Source organism: Vulpes lagopus, chromosome 2 (assembly GCF_018345385.1).
Source record: "Vulpes lagopus strain Blue_001 chromosome 2, ASM1834538v1, whole genome shotgun sequence".
NCBI classification, from domain to species: Eukaryota; Metazoa; Chordata; class Mammalia; order Carnivora; family Canidae; genus Vulpes; species Vulpes lagopus.
In genome coordinates this window covers 160154580-160167088 of record NC_054825.1, presented here as the reverse complement: position 1 = coordinate 160167088, position 12509 = coordinate 160154580, and the positions used below count along the sequence as shown (strand labels likewise).

The window sequence follows — 12509 nt, the reverse complement described above, 5'->3', positions numbered from 1 at the left end:
TTAGGGATCCTAAGGGATGCCTCTGAGCTGATGCCACATTCCTGAGAACCTGGCGAGGATACGTGACAGCAGGGCCTGCCTTATGGGTGCATAACCCATGCAACCTCATAAGATGACCATGTGTTTCATGCTCTGCTGTCACCACCTTGAATTGGCTAATCCAAGGGAAGAGATCAGACCAGGAGTTGAGAAGCCACAACCCACAGAGCCAGAAGACCTGCCTTTGCATGACCTACAAGGCAAGAATGGATTTTACCTTTTGGAACGGTTGTTAAGATCAAATGAAAAGGGCATGAGACAGAGAGCTCCTCTGGCCCACAAAGGGTAAAATATTGACCACTGAGGCCTTCACAGAAATTTTACCAACCACTGGACATCAACCAAGAGTAACCTGTAGGAACTCTGAACTCTCTTTCACCATACTATGGCAGGGTCCCTGCTTGGTCTCACTGTCTCCTTCCCCGGTCCTCTCTGGGTGGGCTCCTCCACATCAAGTGGCGGGATTCTGAGATGGGATGACTTCACTTCTTCCATCTCTATGCCCTCCTGTGGGCCAGACCAGCTGCTGCCATTGGTCCTGATTCCCACCAGCTGTCTGTGTACCTGGCACTTAATCGAGAATAGAGTAAATGTGATTCTCTGTTCAGTGGCTGCTTGTGTGCAGCAGGACTGGGTGTCTCATGCAAGGAAAGTTTGCCCAATGGGAGCTTTTTGTAGATCCCTGTGTTCACTGTACTGGTTTGCTCTCGCTGCTCTGGCAAAACACCACAGACCGAGGGACTTAACCAACAGCAATCTGTTCTCCTACAGCTCTGGAATTCTGAGATCGAGGTATCCACAGGGTTGGTTTCTCCTGAGGCTTCTCTCCTTGGCTTATAGATGGCAGCCCTCCCAGTGCTGCTTTGCATGGTGGGGTCCCTCCATGCCCATGTGAGCCCTTGGTGCTTTCTCTCCTTATGAGGACACCAGCCATAGGATTAAGGTCCACGCACATGACCTCATTTAACCACAATGATCCCTTTAAAGCCCTATCTCCAAATACAGTCGCATTTTGAAGTTCCTGGGTATTAGGATTTCAACATAAAATTCTGGGGGAGGAGGGGTGGACATATTCAATCTATGACATCCCCAAATGGCTAGAAATTTGACATTTTATATGATAACTAGTGTCTACATGGTAGTGGCAAGCATTAACTGAGCACCCACCTGTGCCTTGTTTGTGTGGCAGGGAGGGCCAGCAACCCTTTACTTCATGTAAAGTTGGTCTGGGGACACAGCAGTCCTGTCAGAGACCGAATTTCCCCCACCACATCTGGGGGTGGGGGGACAAGGGCTACCCCTCACCTGTAGAGAGAGGGATATGTTCAGAAATGGCCAAGCCTTTGCCACTTGCCCTTCCCTTCACCATCCTCTGGATCCCCACCCCCCTCCAGGAGCAGCACCACAAGCCCCCATAAACCTGTCCTCCTTCAAATTGACCTTGAGGAATAAGGTCCCAGGTCTGTGACCTTGCCCATCGCCTCCACCCTGAGTGGGAGGTGAGGCTCCATTCATCCATGTTTAATAGACAAGGAGGCCCCAAGGGAGCTCAGCTATCACCACCTCATATGTGTGGGGATGCAACAGAACCCACGATCTGCCAACCCTGAAGCCAACCTGCTCACACTGCCAGCCGCGCTACACAGGCTACTGGCCAGGGGTCTAGTCGGCTTCTCCCCCAACACGTGGTTTGTGTGGCCTGTCCAGTTCTGACCCCCTGAGCCTGTTTCCTCCATCGAACAGTGAGATAATAATAGTCTGGTTACTAGTTCTTAATAAATATTTTATTAATGATAATAATAGAACACTATTGGAATGCCTGGGTGGCTCAGTGGTTGAGCGTCTGCCTTTGGCTCAGGTCGTGATCCTGGGGTCCTGGGATCGAGTCCTGCAGCAGCCTCCCTACAGGGAGCCTGCTGCTTCTGCCTATGTCTCTGCCTGTCTCTCATAAATAAATAAATAAAATCTAAAAAAATAATAATAGAGCACCATTATATTTACTATTTACTGTTGACAAAATAGAGTATAATATCAATAATAAAATATTAAGGTTGTGGGTGAGGTATATACTGGATAATGCACATGTGTAACTCATAGCACTTTATGTTTGCATGAATTCCATCCAGGGCGTTGGGGTTTGTGATGGGTTGGGTGGGTGTAGTGATTAGTCTGTGAATCATGAGAGAGGTCTGTCTTTCCAAAGATTCCAAGAGATTCCTGGCTTTGCCTGGGAAGGCTCACCACTGCCTCCCTAGGTTTCTGCAGGACCAGCCTCCTTTTCCGCTGTCTCTGAGGCTGTCAGTGGGGGCCCAGCCTTCTGGTCTGACCATTGCCAGACCAGGAATCCAAGGCTGTGAGGGGGAACTGGCTGACCCAGGAGACCCCTTCCTCATATTCTGGGGCAGGTGTGTTGGGTCCCTGAGGTTCGGTGGGGCAGTGTGTAGGCAGGTAGAGCAGAAGGGCCACCTCCCATAGGCCTCCAGGTGGCCTTGTCCAGCCACCCCTGCTGAGGCTGAGGGAGCCTGGAGGGACTGCCCTCTCAGAACTAGCTAATTCCTAGAGACAGGAAACAACTCATCTCTAAATATGCTTTTCAAATGCCAAGCCCTCCAGAGCCAACATCCCAAGAACCTTCCCTGAGAGGCTCTCACACTCCAGCCTCTGTTGGCCTGCCCTCAGCCCTCCAGGGCAGGTGCCAGACAACTCTGGCAAGCCCCCATGCGCCCCACAGACCCTCAACCCACTCACCGTTCCTCCCTCCACCACACCTTATTCCTTTCTGTGGGCCGAAGTGACACAAGCCACATCCAGGTCTCCGGGGACTGTGTTAGGTCTGGAGCGGAATGTGCTCGGGAAGACCTGCTTGCTTATTCCTAATCCAGCTGGCTAGCATTTATGGAGTGCTATCCTTGACTCATTCGTCCAGTAAACAAGTTCCAAGGGCCTGCTGTGTACTAGGCACTGTTCTAAGTCCTGGGGAGACAAGTGAGCAAGACTGAACTGACCACACCCACAGCTCTGCCCTCCCTCTAGCGGAGAAGACTGATGACAAATTAGTGGTAAGACAGGCTGTGGTCTGTCTCATGGAGGACTGTGAGGCAGGGGCCGAAGCTACAATTTCAGAGGGAAATGAGGAAGATAATGTTTAAGGAGGGACCTTTGTCATTCAGGGCTCTCCAGAAAAGCCATATTTCATTAGACGTGTATGTCTTATTATATATATCTCATATATCATGTATTTTATTATATATCATATGCTATCATATAGCTCATTGTATATATCATATATATACCCCAAATTATTTTACATATAGTGTACATGTATTACATAAAATATATAATGGATGTTGCATTATATAATTATATAATTTATTATATAATTATGATACAATGTATGTGTTATATATGTATATTATATATATTATGTGTTATTTTATATTTAAGTACACATATATACATATATAGAGTAGAAAAGCACCCCATTTTTCCTGAACACCAGATGTGTGGGGCTTCCCCCACCCCATCCAGCTCTCAGACATCAGCTGGATGTCCCGCAGTTCACCTCAACTGGAGGTAGCATTGATTCCACAGGTCGAGGGCTCACCAGTCAAGGACCCAGTCCTATGGGACAGTCCCCCCACCCTGCGCACCGTTTCAGATGCCACTCACAAGTCCAGACTGTCACACTGTCACCTGTCTCTCCGAGTGACTGGCCACCTATCAGAGGTTCCCAGTCTCCATCCTTGGGTTTAATTTGTTAGTGGGGCTCAAAGAACTCAGACACATTTTTCTCACTAGGTTACTGGTTTATTATAAAAGGATCCGATAGAGGACACAGCGGAACAGCCAGACGAGGAGGTACACAGGGCGAGGTCTGGAAAGGTCGCTGAGGGCAGGAACTTCTGTCTCTGTGGAGCTGGTGTTCACTAGCTGGAAGCTCTCTGAATACTGTGCTTTCTGGGATTTTATGGAGGCTTCCTCACCTGGGCACAATCATTAAATTCATTTCCAGCCCTCTCCCCTTGCTAGAGAAGAGGTGGGTGGGAAGCTGAGAATCCCAAGCTTCAAATCGCGGCTTGGTCTCCGGTGACCAGCCCGCCCAGTCACCTCATCGGAACAGAAGACACTGCTATCACCCGGGAAATTCCAAGTGATGGAGGAGCTCTGGGCCAGGAAGCTCTGGGCCAGGAATCCCATGAATCTATTTAACATGTTCCTGTTATCTTTCAAGGAGACCCAAACCATTCCATCTACAACACTGTTTTCTGCAGCGTACATACACCATCTCATTTATTCCCCACAACCAATGCATAAGGCAAGGACTACTATCACCTCCATTTTACAAATGAGGAAACGGGTTCAGAGAGGTGAAGAAACTTGCCCAGAGTCACACAGCAGAAGTAAAATCTGGATTTAAATCCAGGCAGTCTGGCTTCAGGGCTTCTGTTCATGTTGGCTCCAGTATTCCACTCCTTTTCCATCATTTATTGAGCGAGGGCCTCGTTTCTCATCCAGTGGTGGCTGACAGCAGGTACTTGCTAGGAGTATGGAGTACCATGTGCCAGGTTCCATTCTACATTTTCACGAGTACTAACTCATTCCGATGACTCTAGACATTTACACAACATGATCAAAATACTATATGTCTTCCTCTAGGGCATCTGGTGAAGGCTGGTAAGCATGGGACGGCCTGCAGTGGGGTCGGGGCAAAGGCTCAGGGTGATGCAGCCCCACATGCCACCCCCGGCACCCCTCACATCCACGCTGTGCGATCTCACTCGAGCCTCCGAGCCTCCCTGAGCCTCAGCTTCCCCATCTGTGCACTGGATGACGTGGCGAGAACACCAGTGTTTGTGACAAGTCTGGAGCACGTGCCACGTGCTCAACAAATGTCAACTATAGTGACAAGGTGCTGCCACCACTGCCTTATGGGGAATGGTGTTGAACTCAGATCCCCTCTTCTGGGCTGTTCCGGGGGAGGGAAATCTCATTCCACCTCACTAAAACTCCCCTGGTGTCCTCGGGTTTGTGTCAGATGTCCACTCCTGGGCAGACTTGCTGACTGCCCAGTGTGCCCCCGCCTCAGGCCTTAGCTGGCTCCCGGTTCTCCTGCTGCCCTGTTCTCCACCGTAGCCTAACTCTGTGTCTCATGCTTCTCTGACCCACTCACTGCTGCCTGGCACCACCAGAATGTAAGCTCAGCACTTGGGGAGCGCATCCCTGTTGGTGCTGCACCCCCATCCTCGGCTCCAGGCAACTGTGCCCAGGTGCACTGGGACTGCTGTAGAGCAAGGGGCCGCCAGGCCCCATCCCAGGCCTGTTTCCCACATCCTGTCCCACTTTCTGGGACCAGGTGGCCATGTGTGAAATGGGAGCTGGCACTCCTCACTTCACCCCTCCACTCTCTGCCCTGTGCCTTTCACGAGCGCACTGTGCAGGACAAGGGAACCTGAAGAGACAGCCTCATCCCACCAGGACGAAGATGCCAGGAGCTGGCAGAACCAGGACAATGCAGGGGACGCACAGGGGCCTGGAGACAGTGGCTGCTGGTCTCTCAGCTCCCAGATGGGCCAGAGGCAACAAGCTTCCCCGTGCCGCTTCCTGACCACACTGACTTGGGTCTGCCAGAGTGGCTGGTCTTGGCTGCCTCCTCTGGGACCTGCAGCAGATGCCCCCCAGCCTGCACACAGATCTGAGGGGAGCCAGCTGCCAGTGGAATCCCAGCAGGCGCCAGGTGGGCCACTTCTGCTGCAGGTCCTAAGGCACCAGACTTGCCTCTTTTGGGCGCTGTCCCTGGGGCCGCTGGCTGCGGCACGCGTGCACCTGCAACCCAGCTCTGACCAGCCCTGGATGGGGGTCCCCGGGGATGGGGGTGGGGGGCCCAAAATGTCTGTTTTCTTTGTTCGAGAACGAGAGGGAGGAAGCAGGAGATACAGAAACAGAAGGCCAATAGGATGGTGGGCTTTGTTCTCCAAGTTTGGGTCCACTTGTGAGGTAGTAGGACTTCCACTGGAACAAGAACCCCCTGTTGAAACGCTCACTGCCCCATTTCAGGCTGAGGCGCCCGTGGAGGGGGGAAACTTGCTCAGGCTCACATGGCCGGACTTGCGGTCCTTCCCAGCCACCTTCCACACTGGTCAGGGCTCACCACAAAGGCCTCCGCACGTGCAGTTGCAGATTTCATCCCCCACCAACCCCCGTCTCTCCCAGTGCCTCCCACCCAGTGGCCTGAGCGATAGTTCGTGCAGATGACAGGAAGAGATGTGTGGGGACAGAGGTGTGCCAGGCACGTTGAGACAAGCAGGCATGAGGCTGCAACTCTTAGCTCCTGGGGGCGCCCCTGGCCAGCCCCCTGCCACAGAGGGGACTGAGGGCTCTCCTGGTGACCATGGCAGTGACAGCACTTCCCAAAGGAAATGCCACATGCAGCAAGACTTCAGTCTGATGATTAAGGCCAGAGCAGCCATGCGATTTTAAGCCCGTTCACTTGATGCCACAGGGCCACCTCCCTGGATCCTCCCTCCTTCCCGTGGACTGGGATCTGGATGGAATGACCAGATGGGAACGTCAGGGCATGAACAGCTTCAGCCTGGGGCCACTGCCACTATTTCAAGAATGAGGGAGAGACCCAGACGTAGGCCCTTCCACACTCGGCACTTCTCAGGTCACAGCAATCAGCTGGCAGGTAAGTCCACAGAATGAAGCTTTGGGTTCTTGTGTCACTGACTGCAAGAGGTCTGTCTTCACGTGGACATGACCACGAAATGAAGAGGGAAGGCAGCCTGAGGATGAGGCCGGCACAGGAAGGGAAAGCCAGAGAACGAGAGCACCAGAGCTGTGTTCCCGATGCTACGACTGGAACAGACCTAGCCTGATGCCCACCTGGCTGCCAGACATCCCAAAGCCCGTCTGCCTGGTCATGCACTCCCGAGTAGTTGTGTTTCCTACTCACAACACGAAGTGCTCAATAATATAAATGATTTCTTAAAATAAGCTGTCCACTCTGTGGGCACCAGTGTCCAGATGCATGGGACATTCGGAAACACCGGGACACTGGCGACAAGTAGCATCAAATGTTAAACAGGAAGGGCAGCGTCAGGCATCCCTGGGTGGCGCAGCGGTTTAGCGCCTGCCTTTGGCCCAGGGCGTGATCCTGGAGACCTGGGATCGAATCCCACGTCGGGCTCCCGGCGCATGGAGCCTGCTTCTCCCTCTGCCTATGTCTCTGCCTCTCTCTCTCTCTCTCTCTCTCTCTCTGTGTGTGTGTGTGACTATCATAAATAAATAAAAAATAAAATAAAGTAAAAAAAAGGAAGGACAGCATCAGTGGCCCTCAATGTACACAGTGTCAGGTCAGCCTTAGAAGGCTCACTTGGAGCTGCCTTCAAGTTAAGCTGCAAAGGGATGCTTGGGTGGCTCAGTGGTTGAGCATCTGCCTTTGGCTCAGGTCAGTATCTCAAGGTCCTGGGATCGAGTCCCACACTGGGCTCCCTACAGGGAGCCTGCTTCTCCCTCTGCCTTTGTCTCTGCCTTTCTCTGTGTCTCTCGTGAATAAATAACATCTTTTTAAAAAATTTAGCTGCAAAAATCAGTATAAAAATGGACACTGTGTCCTCAGATACACACACTCAACCTAGTAAGTATTTAAATCCGAATATCAGGCCTGCTGGTGTTCGCCTGCCCTCCCTCCTCCCGCAGGCACTGAGGCGGATTTTGACAGGACCACTGGGCCTGTATCTTCTGCACCTGACAACAGTCTAAAATTACACTGGTGTCTCTTAATTAAAAGTTTTATTTAAAAAAAATTTAACAGACTCTGAGAAACTTCGGCATCTGCAGTGCTTACTGTTATCTGCTGACTCTGAAAACCACCTTCCTCCCTCTCCCCGCCCCGCTTACAGCCTGCCAGAGTCTTAGGCTTTGTAGCCTGGGGATGGCTGGACAGAGAGGGGGATGGCCGGATGTGGGAGGGGGGATGGCCAGACAGAGGGACAGAGAGAGGGCCCCTCTGGCTTCCACCCCAACGGGGAACCACAGAGGGTGACCACCTGACATCTGGACTAAAGCTAGGGTCCAGAAATGTCCCCATGTTCACATCTTGAATCCATCTCCCTGCCAGCCCCATCTTGCACTTTACAACTGACTGTTGCCCCAAAGACACTGGATGCCTCATCCCAGGTCCTGCAGCTCACTGCCACGTCCTGGAACCCTGATGCCCAGGTTCCTGGCACTCCTGGAAGCTTCAGCCACATTGACCCTGACTATGGTCCCCAGGGCATCAGATGAAGAGGAATGTGCAGGTGCCTCGAAGGGAGACACCCCTCTGGCCCATGCTACCCTGGGCAACCATGTCAGAGCTGTTGCACTGACGGCAGGCATGAGGGATCCATCCATCTGCTGCAGGAAAGCCCCCACACAAGAAGACCCCCAGCCTAGGCCTCCCCTATGTGTGGATCCTCAGATGGCGTGTGAGGTTGGTGTTCCGGCTGAAGGTTTTCCCACACTCGCCACACTTGTAGGGCTTCTCCCCTGTGTGAATTCTCTGGTGCACGGTGAGCGAGGAGTTCTTGATGAAGGCCTTCCCGCACTGGCCGCACTTGTAGGGCTTCTCGCCAGTGTGGATGCGCTGGTGCTCGATGAGGTATGCGCTCTGACTGAAGGCCTTGCCGCACTCGCCGCAGGCATACGGCTTCTCACCCGTGTGCCCCATCTGGTGCACAAGGAGGGACGAGCGGCCCGTGAAGTGCTTCTTGCAGATGTAGCACTCGTAGGGCTTCTCTCCGGTGTGGATGCGCTGGTGCTGGGTGAGAGACGAGTTCTTGCTGAAGGACTTGCCGCATGCATTACACTCGAAGGGCTTCACACCAATGTGGAAGCGCTGGTGCTGGATGAGGTAGGAACTCTGACTAAAGGCCTTGCCACACTCACCACATGCATACGGCTTCTCGCCCGTGTGGTTTCTGTGGTGCAGCGTGAGGGACGAGCTCTTGTTAAATGCTTTGCCGCACTCCTTGCAAGCGTATGGCTTCTCGCCCGTGTGTGTCCTCTGGTGCTCGGTCAGGTGCATGTTCTGGCTGAAGGCACGGCCACACACATCGCACACATATGGCTTCTCCCCCGTGTGTGTCCGCTGGTGCACGATGAGGTGCATGTTCTGGCTGAAGGCCTTGCCGCAGTCCCCACAGGCGTATGGCTTCTCACCTGTGTGCACCCGCTCGTGCTGTGCCAGGGACGAGGTCTTGCGGAAGGCCTTCCTGCACACGTCGCACACATATGGCTTCTCACCCGTGTGCGTGCGCTGGTGCACAATCAGGTTCATGCGCTGGCTAAAGGCCTTGCCGCAGTCCCCACATGCATATGGCTTCTCCCCAGTGTGCACACGCTGGTGGATGGTGAGGGACGACCGCTCAATGAAGTGCTTCCCACACACGTCGCACTCATAGGGCTTCTCGCCAGTGTGGATCCGCTGGTGCTTCATGAGGGACGAGCTGCGGCTGAAAGCCTTACCACATGCACTGCAATCATAAGACTTCTTCTCCGCGTCTCGTCTGAACGGCTGGCTGAGATCCAGGTCACCCGAGAAGGCCTCCCTGCGCAGGACAAACGGCGGGGAGCCCTCTTCCCTCAGTGGGGCCGTGTGGGTGCTCCGCGGCACCAATGCCTTACATTCCTCATGCTCCAGCCAGGTCCTCGCTTCTCCCTGCTGCCTCTCCCTCAGGTCCCGCATCCACATGCCTTCATACGCCATGCCGCGGGCACCATGCCTTGCAGGGCCTTCCCCAAGCACCCTGACAGGCGAGCGGTGTTCCACGTTGTCCTCTGTTGGCCCCGATTGCTTCATTTCCACTCTAGTCTCCAAGTCTGGGGGAGGAGAAGGAGAAGGGAAAGGCAGGTGGTTATAAATGCTGGGCCTGAGGGATGTAGCAGGATGGGAACAGAGACACAGCAGGGCAGGAATGGAGATACCAGCAGGTGACCTGGTCAGAGGGGAAGCAACGAGCTGGCCACAAAGGCGGTTTAAGGAGGCTGAGGGAGCAGGAAGTGTCCCCTCAAGAGGGCGAGAGGGCAGTGAAGGACAGCCAGCAGGCAGCCAGCAGGCAGGAGCTCCCATGGAGGGATGGCTGAAGAGAAACAACGGGTGGTGAGCTGGCTTGGATGGGGCGGACCAGATGCTCTTGCTGACCCCAGCAAGGAGTTACCACAGTGGGTTCCTCCTGAACATCCCCAACCTCTTGAGCTTCCCAAAGCATCAATTTTTCTTAGAAATGGTGAGAGGACAGCTGACATTCATGTGGCACATGCTGCCGACCCTCCTGCCCCCCTCCTGCCAGCCAAGCTCGCTCCCCCTCCTCTGCTGCCTGGTTCCGAAGCGGCAGGTGTCCCCAGAAGCTGGTTCCAGGCCCCTCTGCCTCTGCAGACTCCTCCCTCCTTGGCGCTCACAGCCATGTGGCAGCTCCAACCCCTGCCTATGTATAGCCTATTCATTTCTAAATCTCTGTTTCCAGTCTAGGGAAACTCTCCTGAGTTCTGGACTCCGTGTGTGGATCAACAGCTTCATGTTAAAACCATGAGATCTATGGGGCACCTGGGTGGCTCAGCAATTGAGTATCTGCCTTTTGCTCAGGGCCTGATCCCAGGGTTCTGGGATTGAGTCCCACCTCAGCCTGCTTCTCCCTCTGCCTATGTCTCTGCCTCTCTCTCTGTGTCTCTCATAAATAAAAATATTAAAAAATATTTTTGAAAAAGTAAAAAATAAAAATGTAAAGATAGGGCCACATGGAGTGCTTCTTCCAAGGAGGCCACAGGAAGCAGGTGTAGACTGGCATCTGCTTCTGCTGTCCCATTTAAAACCCCAGCCTAGCCCAGCACCACTGATCTCTGAGGCCTCTCTCCTAAATCATGCAGGGCCATGCCAGGGGTGGTGGGGGTGGGGTAGGGCAGAGGGAGTCTGGACCTCCAGCCCTGACCTCCTCTAGGCTCTGCTGACAAACATTCAAAAGTCTACCTGGTGTCCCTCTGGGATCCTGCAGGCCTGTTCTGCACGTCTGAGATGGAACCTGTGGGTTTGGAACCCCCGCCCCTCCAAAATCAACGGCAAAAAGACTTAGCAAAGTCAATGAGACACAGAAGGATTGATAGTGTATGACTCCAGTCATGTGAGGTTCTTGTCATTATCACATTCACAGAGAGAGAAAAAGAGAGAGAGAGAGAGAGAGAGATCGTGGCACCAGGGGCTGGGGGAGGGCATGGGGGATGGCCTTTCATGGCAACAGAGTCTGAGTTTTGCAAGATGAAAATACTCCTGTTAGTGGATGGTGGGAGCTGCGCATCAGTATGAATGTACTCAGTCCCACTGAACTGTACACCTAAAAATGGTTAAAATGGTAAATTTTATGTATTACCTTACCACTTAAAAATTAAGGTAAAAAAAAAAAAGACTCAGCAGGCATCCCTGACTCAGCAGGCATCCCTGATTCACCCCCTTTCTCCTGCCATCCAGAATGCTAACAAGAGTCACTGGACCAGATCTCACCATCACCCCTGCCAACAATCCTGTCAGCCACCCCAGATTTCCTGCCTGTAACAAAGCAAACCCAGCACCCTCACCCTGCTACAATGCATTTTCCACTGAGCAGCAAGAGGATCTTCTTAAGAGTCAGACCAAACCCTCCAGTGTCCTCCCCGTGTGCTGCTGAGAGTCAAAGCCAGCACCTTCCCTGGCCTGCAGGGTCCTTAGGATGGAGCCAGGCCCCATCTCCTAACCTGCCTCCCATCATCCATCCCTGCTCACTTGCTGTCAGCCACACTTGCCCTAAGGTTCCCTTTTTATTCCCTGCCACATTGTCCACACCAAGTTCTTCCTGCCTTGGGGCCTTTGCACCTGCCACGGCCCCACCTAGCTTCCCACTGACGCTCGTTCTTCAGCCCTCTCTGTTAACATCCTCCACGGGGAGGCCTTCCCCATCCATCCCACGGTGGGAAGGCATACCCCTCCTGCTCATCTCTTGCCTGTTTCACTGTGAGCACTCATTGCAGTCTATGGTGACTCTCTCTATCCTTGGCTCTGTTTATTGCCAGGCTCCCTGTGGAAAGTGAGCTCCGTGAGGGCACCTTGTCCAGGCCCTGCTCCTACAGCAGTGCCTGGCACACGGAGGCTGTCAGATGAACACGCAATGGGTGCCTGCCACATGCCTGGCGTGGCGCTGAGCGATCTGCACGGTCCCTCCACGTAGTCCTGACAATCACACGCAAGTCACGTACTCTTACGATTGTGCGCATTTTACAGATGAGGGAACGGAGGGATCCAAGAAGCAAGTCACAAACTCAAGGTCACGGCACATTCGAGGCGGAGCTGGGATTCTCGCGGTCGGATCCCAGAGCCATGGGCCCTGATGACTCACTGCTTTGCCGTGGGTTGCTTTCCTATCACAGAGGAAGAGATATTAGAGATACTCAAGGCAGGAGAATGA

General features: G+C 53.3%; 1 protein-coding gene across 2 annotated transcripts in view; it reads right to left on the bottom strand.

The window, feature by feature from the left end:
* Positions 1 to 12509, bottom strand: part of ZNF71 (zinc finger protein 71) — a 192131-nt gene that overhangs the window by 165712 nt on the left and 13910 nt on the right. The window contains exon 4 of one of the 2 annotated variants that reach the window (XM_041743719.1): positions 8506 to 9900. In XM_041743719.1, coding sequence (XP_041599653.1) covers positions 8506 to 9900 — 1395 coding nt within the window. Of the gene's footprint in view, positions 1 to 7259; positions 9901 to 12509 lie in introns of those variants that run through there. The other variant, XM_041743721.1, reaches the window with a different exon arrangement.